General features: G+C 46.9%; 1 protein-coding gene across 8 annotated transcripts in view; it reads left to right on the top strand.

Moving 5' to 3' along the window:
- Window positions 1-26,307, top strand: part of Gpld1 (glycosylphosphatidylinositol specific phospholipase D1) — a 53,029-nt gene extending 26,722 nt beyond the window's left edge. For all 8 annotated transcript variants that reach the window (XM_041632727.1, XM_041632725.1, XM_041632724.1 and 5 more), the window contains 18 exons: window positions 278-385; window positions 560-587; window positions 670-809; window positions 2,774-2,839; window positions 5,239-5,359; window positions 6,761-6,900; window positions 9,147-9,333; window positions 12,350-12,460; window positions 12,931-13,005; window positions 13,096-13,252; window positions 15,305-15,446; window positions 16,876-16,981; window positions 17,055-17,148; window positions 19,415-19,594; window positions 20,093-20,253; window positions 22,432-22,458; window positions 22,558-22,608; window positions 25,629-26,307. In XM_041632727.1, coding sequence (XP_041488661.1) covers window positions 278-385; window positions 560-587; window positions 670-809; window positions 2,774-2,839; window positions 5,239-5,359; window positions 6,761-6,900; window positions 9,147-9,333; window positions 12,350-12,460; window positions 12,931-13,005; window positions 13,096-13,252; window positions 15,305-15,446; window positions 16,876-16,981; window positions 17,055-17,148; window positions 19,415-19,594; window positions 20,093-20,253; window positions 22,432-22,458; window positions 22,558-22,608; window positions 25,629-25,715 — 1,981 coding nt within the window. In that variant the 3' untranslated portion in view covers window positions 25,716-26,307. The remainder of the gene's footprint in view (window positions 1-277; window positions 386-559; window positions 588-669; window positions 810-2,773; window positions 2,840-5,238; window positions 5,360-6,760; window positions 6,901-9,146; window positions 9,334-12,349; window positions 12,461-12,930; window positions 13,006-13,095; window positions 13,253-15,304; window positions 15,447-16,875; window positions 16,982-17,054; window positions 17,149-19,414; window positions 19,595-20,092; window positions 20,254-22,431; window positions 22,459-22,557; window positions 22,609-25,628) is intronic.
- The last annotated feature ends 988 nt before the right edge of the window (window positions 26,308-27,295 follow it).

Raw genomic sequence — 27,295 nt, 5'->3', positions numbered from 1 at the left:
TTTGGTTAAGGCACCAGTTTTTTGTTCTGCATCACTGAGAAAACTACTTACTGTCCTTCTGACTCAGTTTCCTTTTATGTAAAATGGGAATATAATGGTATTACTCAGCAAGTGTCATTGGCAGAGTTAAATAACCAACACTGGTAAAGACTATCAACTATCTGATATATACAGTCAATCACGGGACACTGGGAACTTGAAGAGCTCCTACAATTGTTACTATTACCTTCAATTTCCGAACCTAAGAATCTTTCTTTCATTTTAATGCATCTTCCAGGTATGTGCCCATCAAAGATCTACTGAGAATTTATGATAATCTCTATGGTCGCAAAGTCATCACCGAAAACGTCATCGTTGACTGCACATATCTTCAGTTCTTGGAGATGTAAGTGTGAGCCGGGGGGAAGTTAGCTGACTTTATGGGGCTTTCCTGAGCATCCCTGATCACACGTCGGTTCCAGGGGAGCACTGGGAGTCCATGGCTGGAATGGTCTCTTCATTATCTGCCTCACTTTGCTCTAGAAAGCGCAGCTCATGAAGACTCTTGTTTGTGTTGTAGGCATGGAGAGATGTTAGCTGTTTCCAAGGTAATGACCTGCTTTTTCTGAGTCTTGGCTAAAGGATTGTGCAGACAGTGCCGTGCCTTACCCCTCCTGCCTCCCCCTGCAGCTCTATTCCACATACTCTACCAAGTCCCCCTTTCTGGTGGAACAGTTCCAAGAGTACTTCCTCGGAGGACTAGATGACATGGCATTCTGGTCCACGAACATCTACCGTCTGACCAGCTTTATGCTGGAGAACGGGACCAGGTGAGTTTTGCCTTGCCACGTTTCCCACGTAATGCTCAGCATTTTCAGCTGATGAGGCCAAAACTCAAAAGAAAACAGCTCAGAAGTGTTTTTTGAACCAGTTCACAGAGAAAAATAATGGAAACTCTGCTCTCTCTAAAGCCTGATTGGGGTGTGGGCATCTGTTTAGCTGTTGTTTTTTGTTTTCCTTTTTGGCTCTTTGGGGGGCCCACCACCCAGCTCCCAGATAATCACACATGGAGATTTATTCTTTCTTATGATTGCCTGGCCTTAGCTTAACTTGGCTTATTTCTAACCAGATTTTCTTAGATTATCCCATCTATATTTTGCCTTTGGGCTTTTACCTTTCTATATACCCTTCTTTCCTTCTTACTCTGCTGCTTGCTGTGTGGCTGGGTGACTGGCCCTGGAGTCCTCCTCTCCTCCTTTTGTTCTCCATCTTCTCTTCCCAGATTCCTCCTCCTATTTATTCTCTCTGCCTGACAGTCCCACCTATCCTTTCTCCTGCCTAACTACTGGCCTTTCAGCTCTTTATTAGGCCAATCGGGTGTTTTAGACAGGCAAAGAAACACAGCTTCACAGAGCTAAACAAATGCAACATAAAAGAATGCAGCTCTCACCCTCACACTTACCCAGCAAGTGCTCTACTTTCTGAGTGATCTCCCCAGCTCCAAAATCTTATTTTAATAATTAGCACAATCTCAAGTCAGATCTCTAAGCCCTTGCAGTGGAGTTTGGTCTCTCTCTCTCTCTCTCTCTCTCTCTCTCTCTCTCTCTCTGTACATGCATAGGACTGCCATTCTTCAAGTGCTCTCTACTTTGCTTTTTGAGACAGGGTCTGTAATTGGTCTGGAACTTGCTGATGAGACTAAACAGCTAGACAGGCTAGCTACTGAGCTCCAGAGGTCGGCCTGACTGCAGGCCACCATGCCAGGCCATGGGTGCTGGGAATCAAATACAGGTTCTCATGCTTGCAAGGACTGACTGACTGAGCTTCCCAGCCGGGCTAAGAGTTTTTAGGTGCATGCAAGCCTAGATGTAGAAAGGGTAGGGTTTGGAATTGGAGGCACCTTCTCACCACTGAGTTTTGTGCTACCAGTTGCTAAACCTCCCTAAGCCTTCATTTCCTCTTAAATGGGGACACTCACCATTCCATCTTTATGAGAGCGTGAGCAGTCAATGAGAGCCCTCGTGCAGAGGGTTTAATATGCATCAAGCACCTAATAAGTGCTGGCTCCAGTATCATGATTGCGCTTAGGTAGAAGTTAAGTTTATGTTGGCAGAACTCAGAATGCCCAGTCACAGTAGAGTGAGTAACCTCCATTCCCTCCACCCGCGCCCTGCCATATGTGACAGTCCTCAAGCCCAGTCCCATTTTCAGGATTTTGAACTAGTTCTGTACATAGCTTCAGGAAGCCTACTCTGGATTTCAAATAAAATGAATGTATTTTAAAAGGTAAGTATATTCTCTCTCTTTCTCTCTCTGCAATCACTTTGGGAGTTTCATGTGTTGGTAAATTAAAACAGAGACAAGAACTGTGCTCCTCCTAATAGTGTATGGTGTGTGTGTTATCTCGGTCTTACATGTGAGAGAAAACTTGATATTTTGGGTATGGCTTATTTTGGTTGATATGATCATCTTCAACTCCATTTCCCTAGAGATGATTTAATTCCATTCTTGCTGCTGAATAAAACTCTTTGCATGTGTACACACATTTTCCCTAGCCATTGTGCTAGGAGGACAAAGGGAGGCTTGGCAAGAAAGACTTGGGCTGTCTATCCGAATGGCCAGGCAATGAATTCTTTGAGCTTTGAGAGTGGTTTAAAGGTGTCTCTGTGGCACCATGGATACTGCACTGGACTTCTAGAGACAAGACTGATTTAAAGTGCATCACTGATTCCTGGTCAAAATGATGCTTGGAGGGGAGGGAGACAGATGCCTGACTCCTCCCACTGTTTCCCAGTGACTGCCACCTGCCTGAGAATCCTCTGTTCATCTCCTGTGACGGCCGGAGGAACCACACCCTTGGGTAAGTGGGGCGGCCCCAGAGAGGGTGGAGCAAGGGGCCTTCAGACAGACAGACAAGGTTCTGATTCTAGCTGAGCCTTTTACAATTGGGTGACTTTTAAATACATTGGTATTTTTTTAAACTACAATTCGTCCTTCTGACAGAAACAAACAAACCAGAAAACAAAAAATCAGCAAACCACATCGCGAGTCCTGGAATGGTGGCACAGGCTACAGATGACAGGGGGTGCAAGGCAGATGCATACAGCCAGTTGTTCACTAAATAAATGGTCATCAGTAGTCTTAATAAATATCACCATTATTGTGACTCAAGGACATTCCTCAAACTCCATCCTGAAAAAGCATTTTGTTCACAAGGTGGGAAGAAGGGCTCTGTGGAAATTTCTGAGGAATAAGCCAGAATGTCTGGTTTACATTGTTAGAGCTGGTGTCTCCTGCTGGAGCCAGGAGCCAGCCTCCAATTCATGATGTTATCTACAGAAAGGAATACCATCTGTTAATCAAATAAAGCAATAACATAAATAGTAAAAGTACTTGGAGGTAGTCATTGTACCAGGAACTCAGCATGTGACCCGACAGCCAGCTTGGCACTGGACATGTCATTGTAAATATTGCTGACCCTTGGAGAGAGAAGGGCCAGAAGCTCTGGGAATGTAGTATGGTGGCCCAACCAGGGCCCACTAGAGTTCCCTTGAAGACCCAATAAGATATTTAAGAGCAGAAACTTTAAATATTCTAGATATTAAAGTGAGGATTGCACCGTGAAAGATCCTAAGGAGATTTTAGTGCATGGAGAGAATTAAAAGATGAAGGAGGGGTTCCAGTCAGCCTTTGTTGTTTACTTCATTTAAAGTAAGTCTGGGTCGGGCGCTGGTGGTGCACTCAGGGGCAGAGGCGCATGGAGCTCTGTGAGTTCAGGTCAGCCTGGGCTACACAGAGTGGGCTCCAAAGCTATAGAGAAACAAACAAACAAACAAACAAAAAAACAAAAAAAAGAAGTCTGGTTGTTGATTTTTTTCTTTCTTTTTTTGCATCTTTAGGTGGCTAAGCTTGCCGTCTGTGTCTTCCCTTGGGCTCTTGTCTGTCTATTGTTCCCTTGCTCTTAAGCATTCTAAAGCCTGGGTGGCTCTTCTAGACACCTGTGGTTTAGGCTGGCTGCAACGTGTGTTTGTTTGTTGTTTTGTTTTAAGACTGCATCACCTGTAGTTCAGGCTGGCCTTTAACTCATTGTATAGCTCAGGCTGACTTTAAACTCCTGATTTTCCTATCTCTAGCCCCCAAGTGCCACTATACCCAGTTCAAGATCTCTGCACTGGGAAATGTATTTTATTTAGATAACTGATTCTAGCGCTTGTCTTTCTGGATGAGGCAGTCTGCGTACGTGCTACCGTCCTCAGTAGGTAAAGAGCCGTCTTGAGCTCTTTGGTGAAGTCCTGCAGTACATTTGTAGGCTGGTATTCTAGAAGTACTTTTACTCCTACTGTGAGCTCCGAGACCACAGAAAATCCTACATTTCTTTTTCTTCTTTCTTGTGCTGGGGTTTGAACCCAGGTCCTGTGCACATGCAAAGCACACATTCTGCTATACCCATGGCCTCAGAAACACCAGGTTTTGTAAAAGCTGGCTTCTCAGCCTTAGAAATACCCTCACCACAAGATTTTTTACAGTAAAGGGCGGCTCTTCCTAGGCGTCTGTAGTTTGGGCTGGTGTTGGAGCCTGTGAGGGTCCAACACAAATTCCCTAACCCGGCTGGAACGGAGTCGCGAGGAATAAAACTGACACAGCTTACACCGTCATCATGGAAAAAACCAGCTCACCCTTTATTCTCCAAACATCTTATATACCCCCACCAAAAGAGCGGGAACACACAAAGGCTGTTACCTAGGTAACCAGGTGCCTGGGCCCAGGTCCTGTCCGCATCTGGCAGTCAGGTAGGCCCTGAATTAGCATCTCTATAAGACATCCTCCAAATTACAAAAGGAAGGAAGCACCAAACATCTAAACTCTTAAGGCATCAGCTTCAGTCAAACATCTCTTCTCAGGTAATCCACATTTTAACAAAAGAAGCTAGGAGCAGGCATCCTGGCTTTTGTTAAGGGCACAAACAGCTCGTCTGCAGAGCTACGGGATCCGCTCGGACCAGGGTAATGGCTTTTGTGCCATATCGAAATATGGGCTCACAGGCTGGCTAAGATATGTGATATTTTTAAAAAGTAATTTTTAAAAGTTATGTTTGCTGTGCTTTCAACTTCTAGATGTTAAAATTCCAGTATCTCAGGCAGTATGAATGTGTGTGTATCTTCATCGGCCAGTATTAACGTGTGTACCTTCAGCTCAGTAACTCAAGGGCCTGGTAGTCTTCTTGGGTTTGATTATTTTATTCATCTCTCTTCTCAACAGCTCAAAAGTGCAGAAAAGTGATTTTCATAGGAATCTGACCGTGTCCATAAGAAAAGATATCAGGAAAAACTTGAACTACACAGAAAGAGGCGTGTTCTACAGCGCAGGCTCCTGGGCTCCGGTGAGAACTTCCTGTCCTGAGGGTTGATACCTTACAACAGCTGATGTAATGTCTTCTGCATGACTGTGGAGCCAGAGCTGGGCATCAGTTTGTGTACAGCCTCCTGGCAGGATGATAGCAGGGAAGACAGAAGACATGTTGCTTGCCTGCAGGTTCTTACATAAGTACTTCTCAGCCTGGGCTGGCTGTCTGGCTTCCATTTTCTCGGCTGGATCTGCTTTGCTGTCTTCTGCTGGTGCCTAGGAAGTCTTCTTGGGTCTTATGTCACCCTTTGGCGAATTTAGAATTGTTTTCCTTTAACTAGGATGGATCAAGTGTTTCTTCATCTTGTTAAGGACTACCCCAGTTTGTGTTTGTGTCTTTGCAGTCAGAACTTCAAGACAATTTGGTACTCTATATGGTGCCCCACACTGGTGATCCTACGGCTTAGGATACTGAGGCAGGAGGATTGTTGTGACTTGGGACCAGCCTAGGCTATAGAATAAGATGCTGTGCCAGACATATGCACAACTAAATACATGAAAAAAGGACAGCTTAGAATTTCAAGCTTGGTGGCCAATTGTCCCCAGGTCCTCTGGCGCAAACCTACAGCCCTGTGAAGGGTGTTTCCTGTTCCCTAGGCACCTTGAGAGTCAAAGCAAATAGTGAGCATCTCACTGTGGGTGTGGCCCAGAGCAGTGGTTCTCAGCCTTCCTAGTGCTGCGACCCTTTAATACAGTTCCTCCAGTGTGGTGACCCCTCCCCCAACCACATTTACTTGCTATTTCCTAACTGTAATTTTGCTACTGTTATGAATCATAATGCAAATATTTTTTGGAAATAGAGGTTTGTTGATGGGATTTTGGCCCACAGTTTGAGAACCTATAGCTTAGAGGTTAAGAATTTTTAGAATCCAATTGCTCATTTATTTGAGAAAAATGAACCAACTATTTACGGTCATAATTCTGGTTCTAGATGAGACAGGCTTGTCTTTCCTAAAATTATGGTCTGTAAAAATTCTATTTTTTCCCCCGGCACACCATTAGTCCCAGCACTTGGGAAGCTGAACCAGGCAGCTCTCTGTGAGTTCAAGGACAGCATGGTCTATGCAGTGAGTTCTAGGCCAGCAAAGCTGTACAGCGAGGTGATGTCCAAAGAGGAAAAAATGTTTCATTGCATTTGAGTCTTCAAATCAATGCAGACCGCTGGCTTTGAGGAAATCCCAGCTGACTCTCCCCGCATCGCCTCAGGCTATACCCTATCATCATCCGTCAGCCCCTCTCCGTGTGACTCTGCTGTCCTGTTGCCTGGCCTAAGCTAGGATGCTGAGAAATGAATAGTAGTTTTATTTGTCAGCCATTCCCATGGTTCCTGTTGACAATGCCGTGAACTTCGCACATCTAAAATGACCTCCCATTTCAGGAATCTGTAACCTTCATGTACCAGGCTCTGGAAAGGAACCTGAGGACCATGTTTGATGGCAGCTCTCAGACTCCGCTAAAGCATGTCTCCAGCCCCTCTGCCACCTACTTCCTGTCTGTTCCCTATGCCAGGCTTGGCTGGTAAGGATGAGTTCATTAGATCGGGGGTGTTGTATGCCACCCAGTACCCTTCATCCACTTTTGAGTGGCTCCATTTGTGTTAACTGGTGAAGCCTTGCTTTCCCTATATTTTAGAAGAAATTAGGAAACAGAAAAATGGATTCGTTTAAAGTTTGAATGAACTGGGGACAGAAAGAAATCTAATTTCCTCCGTACTGAGCTGTGGCTATCTCACAGTGACAGAAGGTTGGGGACAAAGGCTGGAACCTGAGTCAGTTTAACTCAGAGACATGTTCCCTACTCCTCTCCTGGGAAAGTGGATCTGGGCTGCAAGCTCCCTCCATTTTGGTAGAGAGATTTTGTGCAAGTTCAGACTAAGGAAAATGTCTGTCTTGGCTTGCTTTCTGCTGCTGTGATAAAACACCTTGGCCAAAAGCAACCCGGGAAGGAAAGGGTGTGCCTGGCTCACATGTTCAGATCACAATCCATCGTCAAGAAAACTAAGGCAGGCACTCTAACAGGGTAGGGACCTGGAGGTAGGAACTGAATCAGAAGTCATGGAGGAAGTCACTTACTGGCCTTTTCCTCATGGCTTGCTCAGCCTGCTTTCTTATACACCCCAGCAGCACCTGCCCAGGAGTGGCACTACCCAAAGTAGTTGGACCCTCCCACATCCACCATTAACCAAGAAAATGCCCCATAGACTTGTCTATAGGCCAATCTGATGGAAACATTTTCTCAGATGAAGTCTCTTTCCAGATGTCTCCAACTTATGTCAACTCGACAGAAAAACAACAGCACAAGGACTTTGGAAAATGTTTTTAAGATGTTTATTTAATATGTACCATGTATATGTTTGGTGCCCCTGAGGCCCAGAAGAGGGTTTCATATGCCCTATAAATATCGTTACAAACAGTTATGAGTCACCAAGTGGGTGCCCGGTGCAAATTCTCTTAGCCATCTTTCCAGTCCCAGAAAATAGGTTTGTATACACCATCATTTTTGAAAGAGAAAAGAATTATTTGTTTGTTTGGTGCAGTGAAGTGTAAGGTCCCTGATTCATTTCCGGGCTGGCAGCCGAGTCCCGTTCTTTACATAGGTGTAGAGTTGGAAACCTTTCATGTCATTTCTTTGGAAGCCAGACTCCTTTCCTGAGAGCCTGTTAGACACAACAATACTACAAGTGAAAAGGGGTGACTTGGATAGCTCAAGAGAGAGGCATATGGTGACTCAAAAATGTCTCTCCTTCGGCAGGGCTCCAGCACAGAACCCTCGTAGAACCCATTTTTTTTTCTTTAATCCAGTCACTCAGAAAGGCAGAGGCAGACATTTCTCTGAGTTTGAGGCCAACCTGATCTGCACAGTGAGTTCCTAGACACCAAGGGCTACATAGAAAGACCCTATCTCAAAACAAACAAAAGAAAAAAAAAATCATCCCAAAACAAGGAAACAATGGAGAACCTCACTTTCTAATTAATCATCAAAAAAGCAATAATTTAATGTGTCAAGTATATGTTTCAATAGCTCTTTATAGTTGGCCAAATGTATTTTAGCATGAGACTCTTTTATTTTGTTAAGTAATTGCAACAGTGAAGTGCTGTTTTGTAGAATATCTTCAGGGCCCCAGTGTTCTTGGGCATTTATCATGGCGGACTTTCCCCTGTAGTGTAATGATCCTCCAAGAATCCAAGCACGACGTGAGGTCAGACACAGGTGGGCAGTTAATGGCCACTGAGATGCCAAAGATGATCCAAGACAATCTGGCTCTGCGTTTGCAACATTGCAGCTCTCCCCCATCAGGGACTTCCAATAAACCTTGTAAAATCTTTAACACTGGTGTGACGTTTTTCCCCTTTAGGAATATCAGTTCAGTTCACATATTAAATATGTTGGCTACCCAACTGAATGCCACAAAAGCTGGACTGTGTCGGTAGGATAGAAATAAGCCATGTGTTTGATTAAGTAACAACGGACCAAACAGACCAACCCAGTATCTCAGTGGCTGCTGAGGACACACACCTTTATGAGGCTGCTCTTCCCCTACTCTGCTTCTGTGGTCCAGAAAGGCCCAGATGCCTCTAGTTGTCCATTTTTGTTTTGTTTCCCCCATGGAGAGCGACTCTGAATCCCATAAATGATATAGCCCCCAAATGAATGTCCCCAGCAGTCACGCAGAACATGGGGTCGTCTGGGAAAGCTGGATTGCTGAGTTCTGGAGAGGAGAGCAGGCAGTGTTGCCTGAGCCCTCGATTCTCTTCTTCCCGAAGGGTCATGGCCTCAGCCGACCTCAACCAGGATGGGCACAATGACCTCGTGGTAGGTGCGCCAGGCTACAGCCACCCTGGCCGCTTCCAGGTTGGGCGGGTGTACATCGTCTATGGCAACGATCTGGGCCTGCCCCCGGTTGACCTAGACCTAGACAAGGAGGCCCATGGGATCCTGCAGGGCTTCCAGGTGAGAACTGTCACGTCTTTCCTCTCTTGGGGTGAGTAAGCCATTGTTGGCATTTTGGTATGTTTTCATTGTCTTTGTTTTCCTGGTACTGGGGGTTAAAGCCAGGGCTTCACACATGTCAGGCAACTGCTCTACCACAGAGCCCTACTGCAGCCCCTCACTCAGGCGCTAGACAAGTGCTCTTGCTGAGTCCTCTCCCTAGCTCCTCAGAGTGTACCAAGCAAGCACTCTACCATGGAGCCACGTTTCCTGAGTTGGAGGATTCTGGGACGGCATTCTACCACTGAGCTATGCTCCCAGCCCTTCTTTGGGGGGAATCTAGGCAGGTATTCTATTACTGAGCCATGAACCAGCCCCTCATTGGAGGGGCTCTAGGTAGCACCCTACTGCTGAGTCACTGCCCACCCGGTCTTACAGAGCACATTCCAGATGAGTCATCTAGATGAGGAGAACAATTCTGGGGCCTCCTACACAGATGCAGCGCCTCTCACTGTTACCATCACCTTCGCTTCATTTATCTCAATCTGTTACCAAGCTCTGAGCAGGAAATACAGTGCTCCCCAAATACGTGTGCTGTTTATAACAGCTCAAGCAGACATGGGGAATTTGATTTCTTTTCTATTTTAAGAGATGGGCTCTCACACTGGATCCCAGACCTCCTTGGAATTCACTGTGTAGCCCAGGCAGATCTCGAACACCTCAGTGCCTATTCCTCCTGGTTCGGAGGTGGGTAGCGTGAAGAGCTGCAGTTTCTTGATGATGCAGCACAGTGGTGGAAGACAGAATCGCCTATGCTCTCCACCATTTCCCCTATGTAACCGTTGTCTTCTATAATTGCGGAGTGTGGATCAAAGTCAAATCGGCCATGGGCACATCTCTGAACTCCAGGCTTTACGTAGATACCATTGCTTTGCTCTGGTCAGTTTTTTATCACCAGAGGAAACCCACAGTCACTGTGTATGTTTGTCACCAAATCAGAGTGTTCAGTCCTCTTGGGAACACTCAGGGCCCTGGAGGGCTTTGCAGACACAGAAGGCATTAGCCATTTTAGTAGCATGGAGGAACACCAGAGCCTCGCTGCTGCTCACAGAAGAGGCTTTGGTGGCACCGGCCTGACCCTGAATCTCTGAGTGTCAAGTGCCAGGGATTAGGAACCTAACTTTGGGGATCGATGGTGGCTGTGTGATTGTGCAAATCATTTCTCCATTGCTAGTTGTTAATGCTGTGGGGAGAAAAGATGCTATCCCACCTGTCTGTAAGGACAAAGGAATCAAAAGCGCTAGGGATTTGTGCACTGGTATAGGCTCCGAGGAAAGCAGTCAGGCCCTGCCATGTGGAACTGAGTTGCCTACCCCGTGAATGAGGTCACACTGTAAAGGCCGTTCCATTTTCTGGAGCCTTCTGATTCCACATGAAGTATTTCCAAAATAAATCAAATCACGCCTGTCTGCTTTACCACTGCATGGTCACTACTGTTAGGCTGGTGGGTAAAGGTCACAATTCCGGGCAGTGGCTTCCTGCACGGTACATTCTCTAAGCCCACATGGGATGGGGGGAGGTGGCTCCACAATACCCTCCTCCTCTGTGACCTTTGGCAGTTTGGAAGGTAGCCTGCAGAAGGCATAGACTAGACTTTGGAAGCCTGAGCCCAGCCCTGTGTCATCAGGAGCCTCCCTTTGTCCTTGGCTACCGTGGTGTTTTAGGGCCACTGTCTCACAGCTTCCCTGTGCTTTGCTGTGAATGAGTGGCTGAATCTCAACAGGGCTTTAACAGCACAGCTGTTGGGATGACACAGGCCATCTGCAGAGGGCAAGGCTTTAGCTCATCACTGGTCCCCGCCCACCCCTAGCACACATTTGATCCTGGACTAGTTCCCTGTCCTTTGTTATGATCCTGGATCATTTCATAAGGCCAGATGCCACAGATACCATTGTGCACACCATAGGAATTAGTCAATGGATAATATAGGGGGCACTGGGCCATGTGTGATGTGGCAACATTGCCATCCCCATCACCAGACAATTCCCTGTGGTATAAGCTGCGAAGGCATAGGGAAGCAGCTGATGAGTTAGGCTTAGGCTGATTTTAGACAGGAGCAGGAAAAATATCCATAGAGGAAAATCTATGTTGGGAACAAATTGTGTTGGAATGGAGCCAGTTTTCCTCTCATGAAAGGGATGTGAGGTTGGTAACAACAGCACTAAGTTTGGTAGACTTTTCCGCCACAGTGGGGAGGTCTGACAGCTGTGCTCTACAATATAAAAACCATCAACAATGCGGGTTTGTGTATGTGAAATGGGGCCATTGAAGCTGGAGACTGGTTCTGTTGTAACTGCTTTAAATTGAAATGTATAGCCATCTTAGGCTGGCAGCTACCATGCCAGGCAGTGTGGCTCTGCCACTGCATCGTGAGTGTTGGACAGAAATCAGCTGCTGTTCCTTTGTGGTTATTTCTTTAGTAACTTTCAGCGGGGCCTGGTGATGTAGGCCTGCCAGCCTAGCTACTTAGGAGTCTGAGACAGAAGGAAGGGTCATACGTACAAGGCCTGCCTAAGTTACAAAGTGAGTTCAAGGCTAACTTGGGCAATTTAGTGAGACCCTATCTCAAAAATGAAAAAAAAAAATACAAAAAGGGCTGGAGATATAGTTCAATGGTAGAGTACTTGCCTAGCACGTGTGAGACATTCAGTTCAACACCTAGCACCACACGTACGCACGCGCACACAAACACACAAACACACACAAACATACACACACATACTGTAGTGTGGGTTGAAGTGTACACATCCAGAGCTCCTCAGGACTGTCCGCTTTCTTGTACTTCAGCTTTTTCTCAAGACAGACAGACTTGCCCAAGTTCCACCTAAGACGGAGCTACCCAGAGGTGTCCCAAACGTGCTACCGAGCCGTGAGGATTCGGGCCTCAGCCTGTGGGCGATAGGTTGGGGCCCAGGCTGTCCACACTGGGAGTCTGAAGGCCACACCTAGCCCAGAGAAGTAACTTGTGTTTCTTCAGCCTTCAGGTCGCTTTGGCTCAGCTTTGGCCGTGCTGGACTTCAACAAGGATGGGCTGCCTGACTTGGCTGTGGGGGCCCCCTCTGTGGGATCCGGGCAGCTCACCTACAATGTAAGGCTGGGAAGAAGGCAGAGGTGGGGAAGGGGTCAGAAAGCAGTGTGTCTGGCAGGGAGGAGACAAAAACTGAGAGAAGTGTGTTCTGGGGAAAAGCCAGCTTTGGTCCTTTGTCCCACACAGCAGTGACTACAGACTCGGAGGCAGGGATAAAATGGCCTCTCCCCTACCCCTGCTTTGGGGTTCTCTTAAGTATCATGGAAAAGAAGCATAATTAGGTGTGATGATACATGACTGTTATCCCTGCCAGGAGGCTGAAGCAGGAGGATAGCCTCGAGTTCAATGCCAGCCTGGTCTGCATAGTTACAGGCCAGTATGGGAGATATATTCGTGCTAAACAAACAGTAATAAACTCCAATGTCCAGACTGCGTTTCTGCGGATAGTGGGTCTTCTCTGTTTTGCTGTCTGTTTAGGGTTCTCTACACCACGAAAGCATTATGGCTTGTTGCTGTTTGTGCTTGTCCAGGGTGCAGTGTATGTCTACTATGGGTCCGAGCAGGGGAAGCTGTCTTCTGCCCCCAACATCACCATCTCCTGCAAGGTACGTCTCTGCCTGTGTCAGGGCCTCACTCAGCTGCTGCCCCACGGCCTCTGGGGCTGACGGATTGTGCTTTCCTGTTTCTCTCTGAAGGACACCTACTGCAACCTGGGCTGGACCCTCCTGGCGGCAGATGTGGATGGAGATGGCCAGCCCGACCTGGTGATCAGCTCACCTTTCGCACCCAGTGGAGGGAAGCAGAGAGGGATTGTGGCTGCCTTCTACTCACACCCCAGATGGAGTAACAGAGGTAGAAGCTGGTGGGGCAGGGGCAGAGATCACAGCTTGGCTGTGACTGTGATATCTCTTACACGTGGGTCTGTGTCCTTTTCCTGAATGTGCTGTGATGTCACTCGCTAGGAGACAGGCTCTCATGCTGACAGGTACTGGCAAGAAATGGCGAAAGAATCGCCAGTGAAGACAGGCAGATGGCTCAGCAGGTGAGGGGCTTGCTGCTAAGCCTGACAACCTGAGTTTGATCTCCAGAATCCATATGGTGGAAGGAGAGAGTTAACTCCCCATGGCATGGCATATGGGTACTCCAACACACACACACACACACACACACACACGCACGCACGCACGCACACACACACACACACACACTGTAAACAAATGCTTAAAAATAATTCTCCCTGAGTGTACACAAAGGCCCAAAGGAGACAAGAGGTTATTCTTTTCGTTTTTTAACATAATTTTTTAAATTGATTCTTTGGGACTTTCACATCATGCATTGCCCCAATCCTGCTCAGTTCCCATTCTCTCCATATCTGCCTCTCACTTTGTAGCGCTCCCCCAAAAGAAAATTTTTAAAAAGTTAATTAAAAACAAAATAAAGCAAGCAAGCAAACAAACAGAAAACCCTCTTCACGCCTCATCTTTCCTGCCTGCCCAGCACCTCTTCGCTCATCTTGGTGGCCTTGGGAGCTGCGCTGTTCTGTTTCGAGAAGAGTCCCTTTCTTTCCACTTGGCTTTTCTTGCAAATGTTCATTGTGTAATGTGTTGTTGGCCTGGTCCAAGGCCTCTGGCTTCTGGTGAACCCTTAATACTGAACCCTCACCAAGACTCCTCTCAGATATCCTGCTCTTGCCCCAAGTCATGAAGATGCCACGGCTGGGCCAGCAGGGCCAATCCTTTCACGCACTCCTGCATGTCATGGATGGGGTAGATGTTGGGGTGTGCCAACTCAAAGCCTGTGGGTCTGTGTGATAGCCGATTTGGTCAGTCCTGGCTGCTGGGACTGGCCCCCTCAGGTGAAGGGTGGAGGCAGCTTTTCTATGCCCATATCATCAGGGCCAGCTCTCTCATGCCTGTGGTGAGGGGCGGGACATTTCTACCAAGTGTGGACCTTGGCCACTCTTGTGGCCACAGACATCAACAGAGCCCCCAGCTGTGGTAGGACCACAGACCCAGACGCCGTCCTTGGCTGCAGCTTGGGCCTGGATGTCACCATAGCCCTGTGAGGCAGTGCAGACCACTAAGGTCTGTATGGCCCTGGCTACTGCATGACCCTCAAATACCAATATGGCCTCAGATAGTACCTTAACCCCGGACATCCATATGGCCTTCAAGGGTAACAGGAGTCACGGACATCAACACAGATGGCTGCATTAGGGCCACAAACCCAGACAGGGCCCTTGGCCACAGTTTGGGTCCGGATGACATCATGGCCCAGAGTGGCAGCACAGGCCACTCTGATCATTATGGCCTTGGTGAAAGAGATTATTCTTACAGCTTCAAAGAGTGAAATTGAAATGCTATGAAGGCCAAGGCCAAAGTCATCCCAGTCGTTCCAACTGCCCCGAGAAAGGCCTTTCTAAACAGTGTCTTTACCCTTTGGGAATGAGCTCCAGCAACACGCTTCTTGTCTGGAGTGCCATCTACTGCTGATGCCGGGGTCCTGGGATCCATATATGACAAAGAGGCTCTGATGAAATCTCAGAAGCTGCCTGGTTCTCATATGTTCATAAACAGGATGCTTCCTTTCAATTCCACGTCCTCCCTCATAAAGGGAATGGGGGCCATTTATTCATTCGCATAGGGGTTTGTTTTAGACAGGGTCGCATGCTACCCAGGCTAGTCTCAAATTACATAGAGCCAAGGATGACCTTGAACTCTTGACCCTTCTGCTTCCACATCCCAAGTTCTGAGATTGTACATGTGCATCACCATGCCCGTAACACACCTTTCTCTGTTTCTTTCATGTTCTTCATGTTCATTTACTGGGACTGGGTGTCACTGATAGGTGATTGGTTAGTTGGTTGATGGAGACTGTTTAATTTTTTTTTTTTTTTTTTTTTAGAAACACTGACTGCAGAGGAAGCTGACTGGAAGGTGAGCGGTGAGGAGGACTTCTCTTGGTTTGGATACTCCCTCCATGGGGTCACAGTGATGAACAGAACTCTGCTGCTGGTTGGGAGCCCAACCTGGAAGAACGTCAGCAGGTCAGTGTTGACACGGGTCTGGGGAAACCATGCACACGGGGCCGGTGCCAGCTATTTGTGGGGCCTTATAAGTGTAGGTGCGAAGAAAGGGGTGAGTGGCTATTGCCCTAAAAGGAACAGCCTGAGCTCTGGAAGGAGGTCACAGATGTCTCGTTTTAGAAACTGCAGTATGTGCACTGGCTTGTGAGAACCACAGCAACAAATTCCTTAGCCCGGGAGTTTAAACACAGAAAGATTTCATTCTACTGTCCTGAAAGACGGAAATCCAAGATCAAAGTGTGGGCAGGGTTCTTCTGAAGCCTATTTGGCTTCCGTCTGTTGCCTTCCTTCTGGCTGCTTTCCTGCTGCCTGCACAGGGCCATCTGCGAGACACAACTCTCACCTCAAAGGACATGAGATACAGCTTAATTCTTTAAAAAAAAAAAAAATCTGTGTCCCTCAGCGGCCAGGAGAGAGTGTTGGATCTCCTGAACTGGGTTACAGCAATTGTGAACCACCATGTGGGTGCTGGGAATCGAACCCCAGTTCTCTGGAAGAGCAGCCCATGCTCTTAGCTACTGAGCTGTATCTGCAGCCCCAGGAACAGATTATTCTTGAGTCAAGCAGGTGTGACTGAGGCACAGGGACACAGATTCAGGTTGCTCAATAGCATGTTTCAATGCGGAAATGGTTTCATGAAATTAGTTCAGTTATAGAACAAAAGAAAATAAGAAATAAAAGTATTTCCCCCAAATAAATTGGTGGAAACAACAGTTAGGTGGGTTAGAGACCCACAAGGACTCCATGCTATGGTCTCTGAGTCCCTGAGCTGGGGGGAGACCGTTGACTACGGCTCTCAAAGGGTTTGACCTGAAAGTCACAGACATGCTAGGTCAGATGGAGAAGTGTGCAGTGACCGGCAGCTATGAAGGGAACCAAAGATAGCCAAAGGCAACTTGGCTCTGGATCTGCAGCGTTACAGAACTCAGGAAGCAAATGGATCATCTCCGCCCTGGGAAGGTCAGCTGCCTCTGGTTTGTCTGTGTGCTCATCTGTTTTTATGAGAGCTAAGTCATCTTTGATTTTGGCTCTCCCCAGCGTTCTCTTCACTTGGTGACCCTTTTAAAGATACTGTCTCCAATACAGTCTGATTCTGAAGTACTGACAGTCAGGACACCAGCAGTGGGGTGGGTGTGGGGTGGAGAGTGTGATTCGGCCCCTGGCAGTAGGCATCACTGCTTTGCTGGAGTGTTGGGGCAGAGGGTGGATGTGAGACCCGGAAGCCTCCATGTTGGTGAGATTAACTTCATAGGTGCCAATGTTGGTGAACAGGATCACAGGACAGAGTCCCAGGGATGCAGGCTGGGGTGAGGCTCAGCTTCTTCCACGGACACTTCATCCTCAGGGCTCTGCATCCTGCATCTGACACTGACCACTGTGTTCTCCCCAGGTTGGCACGCTCGAGCCACAGGATCCATGAGAAAAACAGCCTGGGAAGGGTGTATGGCTACTTTCTGCCAAACTGTCAGAGTGAAATCACTATCTCAGGCGATAAGGTACCCCAGCCTCTTTCTCAATGACGTGCTTGCTTAGCTTAGTCGATCAGTAATAATCAATGGTTCTTTGCAGGCAATGGGAAAGCTGGGCACCTCCCTGTCAAGTGGCCATGTGAGGCTGAATGGGACCCTAACACAAGTGTTATTGGTTGGAGCCCCTACTCATGGTAGGTCACCTACATGATATATATAGTTGTTCTATTACCATTAAAGACTCAGGAGTCAGATATTGGGGTGAAAACTTGATAGATCAAAGATGTGGTGTGGAGGGGGGCTGGAGAGATTACATGGAGGCAAAATACTAATGCAAATGAAATAAAAGTAAATAAAGTATTAAGAAAAAGATGTGGTGGAGGAGCAACCAGCTGACCATCTCTCCACACTTCTAAGACCTAAGGGAAAGGACAAAAAGCCCAAGAACCTCCAAGTCCCTCTCTACTCCTTCCCGTCTCTCTCTGTCCATATCCTGGGTCCTCTGTATTCTCTGTGATTAATTCTTATCAACTGGTCAGTGGCTCCGTCCCCTGACTCGAGGTTTACTTTATAAACACAGTCTTGGGGTGTTACAGTGAGATCAAATATCCCGTGGCAACAAGCCATAAGGTTCTTTGACCATATTGTCTTAGGAGAAAGTCAAGGGAACTTGCCAAACTCAAGCGAACTTATATATTTCCTTTTAAAAAATCTTGAGTACCAAGTTGTGTACCTTTGGGGTAGTTATTTAACCTTTCTGAACTTCGATATCATCATCTATAAAATAGATAGGCATTTATTTCAAAAGTTGTTGAAAACGATGCATGAAAGTGTGTCTAAAGCTCCGACACCACTGACGCCAGAGCTAGAGAAGAGCTGTTTTGTTTTGTTATTGAGACTCTGTTTAGCCCAGGCTCACCAAAAAGCTGGAGTGGACTCTGCTGGTTCCCATTCCTGCAGGCCAAGTGGAGGCAGGAGGTCAGGAGTTCAAGGCAAGCCTGGGCTGTATGACACTGTCTCAACAAACAAGCACACCTAAAACTCGTGGGACAGACAGCTAGATAGACAGATGCAGCGGTTAAGAGCCCTGGGTGCTCTCCTGGTTCCCATGCCATGTGGCTCAGAATTGCCACCTTCTGGCTCTTGTCGGCACACGCGACACACATGTGCAGAATAAACACCTAAAAAGCTCGTGTTTAAAGTTTTTAAAATTATTTTTATTCTTTTATTTTAGTTTTAATCAAGCCCTTTAACCATGCTGGCCACCTGAAGTGTGTGTGGGTTAGGGGTTGAGCTAGAAGGCCCACCCGCAACTTCCTTATGTAATCGTCACTCTTAGTTAAAAGTGCATTTATATCTCATCATGAGCATGTTCTTTGTCAATGTTCTTCAAAAATATGATTGTCCTTCCTGCCACTGTCCCTTTGAGGGAAACAATCAGGTGTCACTTTGACACTGTTCTGAGGGAGGGCGAGGCCGTAGGCATAGAAACCAGAGCTGGGGAAATTATGGACTACATTTCTGATGCCATGGGCACCTCAGGGAGATTCCCAGACTAGAGAAGCCTTTCTTCCCTGAGACCTTCCCTGCATAGTGCCAGACAATCATTTCTGAATGATTGCCTACTCTGCGAGGGGAAGAGACTTGTGTCTGGCAAAGGCTTGGCTGCACGGACACTGCATGTTTGGGGACAGGACAGGGTGAGGACATGCTGCAGAGAGCACTACAAATGCACCTCTCGGTTCGTTTTCTAGGAAGTCATTTCCAAACTCGCCAGACACACATCACTCATTTATTTTTCTTTCTTTTCTTTTAAAACAATAATTTATTTAACTTCATTTTATGTGCATTTGTGTGAAGGTGTTAGATTCTCTGAAACTGCAGTTGTAGACTGCACAGTTGTTAGCTGCCACGTGGCTGCTGGGAATTGAACGAACTTGAGTCCTCGGGAGGAGCAGCCAGTGTTCTTGATAGTGGAGTCATCTTTCCAGTCCTTCATTTTATTTTTCTTATGACTCTATTGGATGCTGAGATAAGGTTCCCAGACTTTACTGGTAAATTGGTCTTCGTAATAAATCTAATAGACAGCATACTTTTCATTATAGGCGAAGCACATCTATAATCCCAGACTTTAGCATGATCAGGAGTTCAATGTCAAGGTCATCCTCAGCTAGATACTGAGTTTGAGGCTGGCCTGTCTCAAAGCAAAAAAAAGGAAGGTAGGGAAAGATGGCAGGATGGTCTGGTAGACGATAATGTACTGGGGTGGAGTGAACCACAGGAGCTACGCGATGGGGTCACCAAGGCGTCGTTAGTTTTCCCACCCGCTGGAGCAAACCACCTCAGAACCACACTGTCCTGTGTGTCCACTCTCAGTGCACATGCCCGAGGGACAAAGGGGTATTGGTGGGATCCCAGCTTCACTTTCCCGACACTCGGAGATCCTGTGGCTTCTTTCAGATGATGTATCTAAAATGGCATTCCTAACCATGACCCTGCACCAGGGTGGAGCCACTCGCATGTACGAGGTGGCTCTGGACAAAACACAGCCAGCCCTGCTCAGCAGCTTCAGCGGAGACCGGCGTTTTTCTCGATTTGGTAGCGTTCTACACCTGACTGATTTGGATGATGATGGTTTAGGTAAGGTGGAAACAGCCTTAGCTAAAGTTAACTCCCTATATATCCAATGGACCTGTGTCCAGCTTAGATGGCCAAGGTTCTGCCCTCTGATTGACAGTCCACTGGTCCAAGGGACATTTTGTTGTTGTTTAAATACAAAGTCTCACATAGTTCAGGTTTGCTTCCCACTCCTCATGTACTCAGCCGCTTTTCACTACTGATCCTCCTGCCTTCCTCTCCTAAGTGCTGGCACCGCATGTGTGTCACGTTCAAGGGCTCCCATAGATCTGAACTCAGATGCCTGAGAACAATCTGCACTTCCTACAGACTTGGTGGGCGAGTCACCAGGTCCATTAATGATGGATGACAAGGGGAAACAAAGGCCTTTCAATGACTTTGGAGGAAGCCAGGGCAGACTGAAGGGCACGCTGATCCCTTGTGGGCGGGAGGCTCAGGATCCAGAGGTGCGGGAAGAAGGCTGACAGCAGTCTAATGCCTCCGCCCACTTGTGGCTTACAGATGAAATCATCATGGCTGCCCCTCTGAGGATAACAGACATGACTTCTGGACTGCTAGGGGGAGAAGACGGGCGAGTTTACATTTATAATGGCAAGCACACCACCCTGGGTGACATGACAGGAAAATGCAAATCCTGGCTGACTCCATGTCCAGAGGAGAAGGTAAGATGGTCTGTGGATTCCATTCCATGAGGGAGGCCCAGAGATGGCTGGGGGGTCCCCTGCTTAAGTCACCTGCTGGGCTGTGCTGTCTAGCTGTCCAGGTGCTTACAGCTGTGCCGGTTGCCTCTGGAGCTGGAGCCCAGCTGGACTTGGTCTTGTTCACAGCTGGCCATGACCTGAGCAGGGTCTAGCCCCTGTAACGTCACCAAACCTTGTAGCCTTTTGTTTTGCATTTATTGCTCTGTGTTACTCCTTTCTCTGATGGCTTTCCTTATGTTTCCAAGCATTCAGCTTGGCTATTATTATTATTAATTTAAATTTTAAAATTAAGGTGTAATGGCGCATGCCTTTGATCCCAGCACCCAGGAGGGAGAGGCAGTTGGATCTCTGTGCATTTGAGGCCAGCCTACATAGTGTAGTTCTACATAGTGAGTTTCCTGTCAGGGCCACAAAGTGAAACCCTGTCTCCAAAACAAAACAAACAAAATTATTTTTTTAAATTGCAAAATGAGTGGAAGTTTGGTGTGGAAATTGTAGAAAACAGAGAAACACAAAGAAGAGCATTAAAATTAACCTTAGACTTCCAGTCTAACGAGCTTTCCCGTCAGCTGGAGTATTATTCTTCTAGTGTCTTCCACACTTTGAAATGTTACTGCGGTGGGGGCTGTGGGTGACATTAAATAGCAGGGTCTTGCTATGTAGACCTATCTGGCTTGGAACTTGTGGTAGTCCCCCTGCCTCTTTTCACTAGTGCAGGGATTACAGGCTAGTAGCATTGTCCTACTTAGCGCGCACACAATAATCACCCTGTGTAGCTGAATGCACCTCAAAGCTGTGAAGCTATTTTGGTGCCAGTGACAAAGAGCCTGCAGGACAGAGGGCTTCTGTTCAAGTCACAGCACAAATGGCAGCTGGGAACCTGAGCTAAGACTGTTTCTCAAACTTGTTAACCAATGTGATATCATGTGTGATTTTGTTCAGTTTTTAACCTGATTTATTTTTAAAGGTAGAGTCCAGGCTGGCCTCAAACTCCTGATCTTCCTACCCCTACCTCCTAAGTGCTGGGTTTAATCAAACAGTATACATACATGTTGAGCATTCCCAGTCTGAAATCTGAGAGGCTGCAAAAGCTTAGGCTTCCCTAGAGCTGACAGGTCTGGAGTGGATATCCTATAGTAGCGGGCTGGTCTCATGTATAAAGTCATTAGCATAGTGCACAGAATTGTCAGGCTATGGGCGTAAGCTGTGTCCTCTGTATAGCCTCGGGCCTATCCCCATGAGATCTCACTATGTATCTATAGATACTCCAGAATCAGAAAGATCCCAGATCCAAACGTCTGGAGCCAGGCATTCTGGATAAGGACTATTCATTCTATATTGAGAACATTGTTGGGTCAGTGAGGTGGCTCAATGGGTAAAGGAGCCTGCTGCTAAGCCGGAGAGCCTAGGGTCCACATGACAGGAGGGGATCTACTCTCCCGAGCTGTCTCTGACCTCCACACGCATGCCTTGGCACATGTGGATGCACACACAACCCAAATAAAATAAAAACCAGATAGCACTCTATGGGGAAAAAGTACACATTGTGGCTGGGCAGTGGTGGATACATCTTTAATCCCAGTGCTTCAGAGGCAGAGGCAGGCGGATCTGTGAGTTCAAAGCTAGCCTAGTCTACAAAGTTTCAGGATAGGCTCCAAAGCTACACAGAGAAACCCTGTCTTGAAAAACCAAATAATAAATAAATAAACAAATCTTTTTTTTTTAAAGTACACATAGTTCTAGAGGGGTATAGGATATGGTGGTAATACTGTAATCCTAGCACCCAAAATCAGGAAGCCTGGATTACACAGGAGCCTGCTGGGAGGGGGTGGGGCTGGGGTTCTAACATCTGCCAACTACGTTATCTTGGAATAAATCTGTTTAACTGAACTTCCTGAAGTATTGATCATTAGTCACTTTGATTCTATTATAATCCACAGGGCAAACATTCTCACGTAAATGATTTCATACAACAGATTATGATTTAGGATCTGAGATCCTGTAAGTGGAATGTCTAGGGTTAAAGGGCGCACATCCTCGTGAAGAGACTGTGGAAGTGTTGGAATGTGAGCACGGGCAGTCAGAGCGCTTCGTCAATAGTAATTACACTGACATTTCCTCCTTCATCTCTTTCTGCAGGCACAGTATGTACTAATTTCTCCTGAGGTAAGTAGCCACCGTCCCCCAAAGCCTGACCCCCCCCCCCCCCCAACTCCTAATATTTACTTCACCATGCTGAACAACCATGGCGTGTGTGTTTTACAGGCAAGTTCGAGGTTTGGGAGCTCACTGGTGTCTGTAAGGTCTAAGGGAAGGGTGAGTAATGGATTGTGCTTGAACCGGATCTGACAATCTCACCTCTTCAGTTTTACAAAAAGAATAACAAATGAACTTACCCCCACTTTTTAGGTAGCCCCCATTCCTACTCTACAACAGGGCTTAGCAGAGTATAGCCTGTGGGCCAACTATATTTTACTTCTAAAAAAGTGGCTGTCATATTTAGACAGTGGAGAAATTTTTTTTTTCCTGACATGAAATTTTTATGAAGTTCTAATTTCAGGACCCATGACTCAAGGGTGTTCGTGAAGTGGTGCTGAGGACCCAGCCTGGCACTTCACAGTGCTCACCCATTCCTGATCTGTCTGTGGGTGTCCACACATTGCAACAGCAGCTTCTGAGACCAACTTCTCATACAGCCTAAGATGGCATCTGGACCTTTATGATGTTTGCTGATTGCCACACTCCATGACAGCCACAGCTAGGATTTTGCTGTTTTTGTCCAGTCTGCTGGTTCTTAAACGTTTGTTCACGTGCCACAGCGCACTTGTGCTGAGAGTACTGTGTGAGAACTTGCTTCTCTTCTCCCACCATGCGGGTCCCAGAGACTGAACTCAGGGTGGCAGCTTGCTGGGCAGCAAGCACCTTTAGCTGGGAAGCAACATCCTGGCTGCCCTGTCCAGCAGTCTTTAGATGAGTCCAGACAGATATACGTGCCATTTCTGCACCTTCACTTTTTATCAAGTAGGCACACAGCACCATTTAATCCTTCTCAATAGTTACACAATACTTTATTCTCTGGACATTACATAACTCAGTTCAATTACAGCCATGTTATTTCCATTCTTAAACTATTACAGATAATGCTGTACTGAGCATTCTTACACCTATTTTTTTTTTACATAATTGTGCAAATGTCCTTGCACGCGAGAAACACGGCAGTGGGACTGCTAGAGGATACATACATTTAATATTACATTTGAATAAATACACAACTAAGAAATGTAATATATAACTACTGAAGAGCCAGGTGTGGTAGCTCAGGCCTGTAATTCCAGCGCACAAAGCTGAGGTAGGAGTTTGAAGCCAATCCGGGACTCAAAGAGTTCAAGGCTAGCCTGGATTAGAATGAGTCCCTGCCTCAAAACAAAGGAAACCAAACTAAACCACTAAACCGTTCATTCACTTCTGGATCTGGTATCATAAAATTGTGCTAGATTATAAAATACAAAGTCACTGCTCTTGAAGACACATGGGGAAGGCAGGTGCATAGCCTAGCATAGACTAAGGGATAAAGAGCAGAGTGTGCAGGAGTCTTAGTGGGGGGTCCTAAGTGCAGAAGACAGCAGCTTGATGAAGCTCGGGAGGTGCTGGGGACACAGGGCCTGCTGTGAGACTCACGGTGAAATTGCCCTCTGGTGGCCAATAGTTCTGACACAGACAAGCTTGACACCATAGGACTATCACTAGAATCAGCAATTTCATCATGAAAAGATTCCCCAAAGGATACACTGGGCTTTTATTTACAATTTTATGCATCTTTAAAAAAACCGAGATGTTATCAAGAACACCGACCATGGGCAGTGGTGATAAAGGCCAGTTGGAGGCACTTCACAGTTAGTTCTGGTCTGTGCAACTCCACGGTGAGTCTTTCTAGTGCAGTTCCCTCGTGTCGGTATAAACACACCTCACTTCCCCGCTCACACAGACAGGGCATTAAGGCTCAGTGAGCATAAACCAGCAGGGTGGCCTTTCCCTGAGACCTGAATCAGAACTCTCAAGACAGGTTTCCTTCCCAGGACACATGAACCTTGTGGCATTGACAGCCTGGCAACACACCTAAGGAACACTGCCACCGTCCATGTCCTGTGGTGACCTCAGACAGTTCAGAGGTAGATGGAACAGTGAGACACGGCCTTGTCTCCCACTCACAGCTCACGCGTTAGGATAAAATGCAGCCAAGGCCTTTGACATCAGTGTACAATGACCCAGGGCGGCCTTGAGGGGACATCTGAGATAGACCCGGGAGATGGTGGGCAGCCAGGAAGGGTTAACGTTAGTGAGGCGCATGCTTTGCCTAGGAAATGAAGACTCAGAATAGAGCTAAAATAAAAGTACATTTAGTAAATTAGTAATTACACAAATAAGGGAAGAGAAAAAGAAATTACCATTTGTTACTGAAAAGATTTTCTCTTTTGCCAACACTGGGCTATTAGGAGGAGCCAGAAGGGCTCCACATAGAATCTGACACAGGGTACATACATTGCCGCCACTATCAGCATTTTGTGATTGTTAATTGTGTTAAAATGAAGCCAACAAGATAAACGGCAAAGCCTGCTCTGTTTAAAATGTTAGCAGTCAGTATGACCAGCCACACTTCACTTACCAGTAGTGATTTAAAATAACTTTTGGTAACTCCTCCAAATCAAATTTAACTGTAAATTGTGAAGATTTTGCCATTACAAAAATGTTTCACATAGCCGGGCGGTGGTGGCGCACGCCTTTAATCCCAGCACTCGGGAGGCAGAGGCAGGCAGATCTCTATGAGTTCGAGACCAGCCTGGTCTACAAGAGCTATTTCCAAAACCACAGAGAAACACTGTCTCGAAAAACCAAAAAAAAAAAAAAAAAAAACAAAACAAAAAAAAACAAAACAAAAACAAAAATGTTTCACAACTGGCAGCAGATTTTGAAGACAATTCTGGAAGATGGGCAAGGATGCTGTCTGACGGTCGCCCTATCAGTCCTTTCCACTCCAGATGCATTCCAGATCCATTCCAGAACCTCAGTGTAGCACACTACACTGAGGTTCTGGAATAAGCACACACTGTGTTTCCCATCTAAAAAAAAAATTTTTTTTAAATGTCCAAGAGGCAGGGGCCGAGGTCAGCTTCACAACTGTGGTTTTTACAACTTACAGATCAAGAAAGTAGTATATGAGCAAAGGGAAAGACGTAAGTTCTAGCTATGGGGTCTGGCCACCATGGCTTTCCTATGCATCCCCAGTGCACAGTGGGAGGAATTTGTCATCAATGCTGTCTATATTGTGTCCTCTACAGAACCAAGTGGTTGTCGCTGCTGGAAGAAGTTCTTGGGGCGCCCGGCTCTCTGGGGCACTTCACGTCTACAGCCTCAGCTCAGACTGAAGACGGTTACTCCATTCTCCTGTTCAGCTCCTCCCTCTTGGGCCAAGTCCATCTCCAGGGTGGACAAAGCATTCCTCTAGTGGTGCCATGGTGAAGCCTGGCAGAGGTGGGGCTCCTGGGACAGACACACTGACAGCCAGGTGACCTGGAAATGCGGTCAGCTATGTGTGGGTACCAGATGATGGGGAACGGCAGGCACTCTGTATCTCCTCTTCTGGTTTAATACCTGTCTGTCTCTTGCCTAGAAAGGGAACAGTTACCTCGTAACACATTCTATCATTGCTCCTTAAAAAAAATCCTTAAGCGGCGGCTGGTCCTATTTGGATCTTAAATGTGCCCCCAAATTCCCATGCTGAAGTCTTGGTCTCCAGCTGAAGGAGGGTAGAAATTTTGGAGTGGGATCTTGTTGGAGGAAGTTACGTCACTAGGGTGTACCAGGACCACTTGCCGCTTTGCTTCCCAGCTGCCATGTAAATGAACAGCTCTCCTCAGCCGTGCTGGCTTCTTCCCCAGCTCCAAAGCAACAGGGTCAAGCGCTCTACAACTGACATGGCTGAAACTGTGAGCCAAAATAAATGCTTCTTCTTTTGAAGCTGCTCATCTTGGGCCTTTTGTCATGCTGACGGTGCAGGATACAGGGAAAACATGGTGGGAAGAGAGAAAAGCATGGGGGAAGGTGCCCACACACTGCTCCTTCCTCAATGAGGGCTTAGAAGGACAACCTCAGAAACTAAAGTTGGCTGAGCTATCTCGTGCTTCACACGTCCGTGACGACAAGTGATCAACCTCACCATTGTGGTTTTAAGTCTCACGGGGCGGTGGGGCTTTGCTGTGCTCGGCTGCCAGCTCCACCAACAGAGCAGGAGGGAGTGGGATGGCCTTGAGCCCAGGCTGACCGTAAGGGATGAGTGGGCTGTGGCTTCACTTGCTCTTGGCCTATTCTTTAGGGTAGATCCTGGTCTCCATTTTCAACTTATAACAGTGACTGGCTGGTCCCCTGTCAGTCAAAGGAGATACTGTTCTTTCTGATCCTGGAAAGTGATATCAAAAGGAGAAGGAAAAGGGGTGACAAGTCCCACTGAGAGAAAGAGAAACCTCTGCAATGGGAATGTGGAATACACAAAAGATGACGGCTCATAGGTGAGAAAGAGGGGCAGTTCACAAACACTCACCCCAGAAGGCACTGCTCACCCTCCAGACTAGCTGTTGAGTGTGCCCTATACAGCCCCCTAAGACACAGAAGGAAGCAAACAGGGACATTTGGTTTTGCTTGGGTAGTAACTCGCAGTTCAAGCTATCTGAAGAACACTATCAGCAGAAGGGTGGCAGGGCCAAACCCATGGCCTTGTGCACATCAGGTATGAACTTTCCCAACCCTGGGCTGATGCTCTAGCCCTAAAGTGCCAGTGCTTCTGCTCTGATAACTGTCGGGAGCTTGTCTAAATATGGCCACGGCTGACCACAGGATTTGTCTTTGTCTTTGGCTCAGTGTCTGAACACAGCAAGTAGTAGGCACTACTACATTAAAAAAAAAAAAAAGCTGAAATGTTATAGAGATGGAAACATCTTCAAGTTGACAG

This window comes from Microtus oregoni, unplaced genomic scaffold (assembly GCF_018167655.1).
Source record: "Microtus oregoni isolate MIOR12 unplaced genomic scaffold, Mior012 000042F_ref0000377, whole genome shotgun sequence".
Taxonomy (NCBI): Eukaryota; Metazoa; Chordata; class Mammalia; order Rodentia; family Cricetidae; genus Microtus; species Microtus oregoni.
The sequence above is the reverse complement of the archived record's forward strand: the minus strand, read 5'-3'. Positions and strand labels throughout refer to the sequence as shown.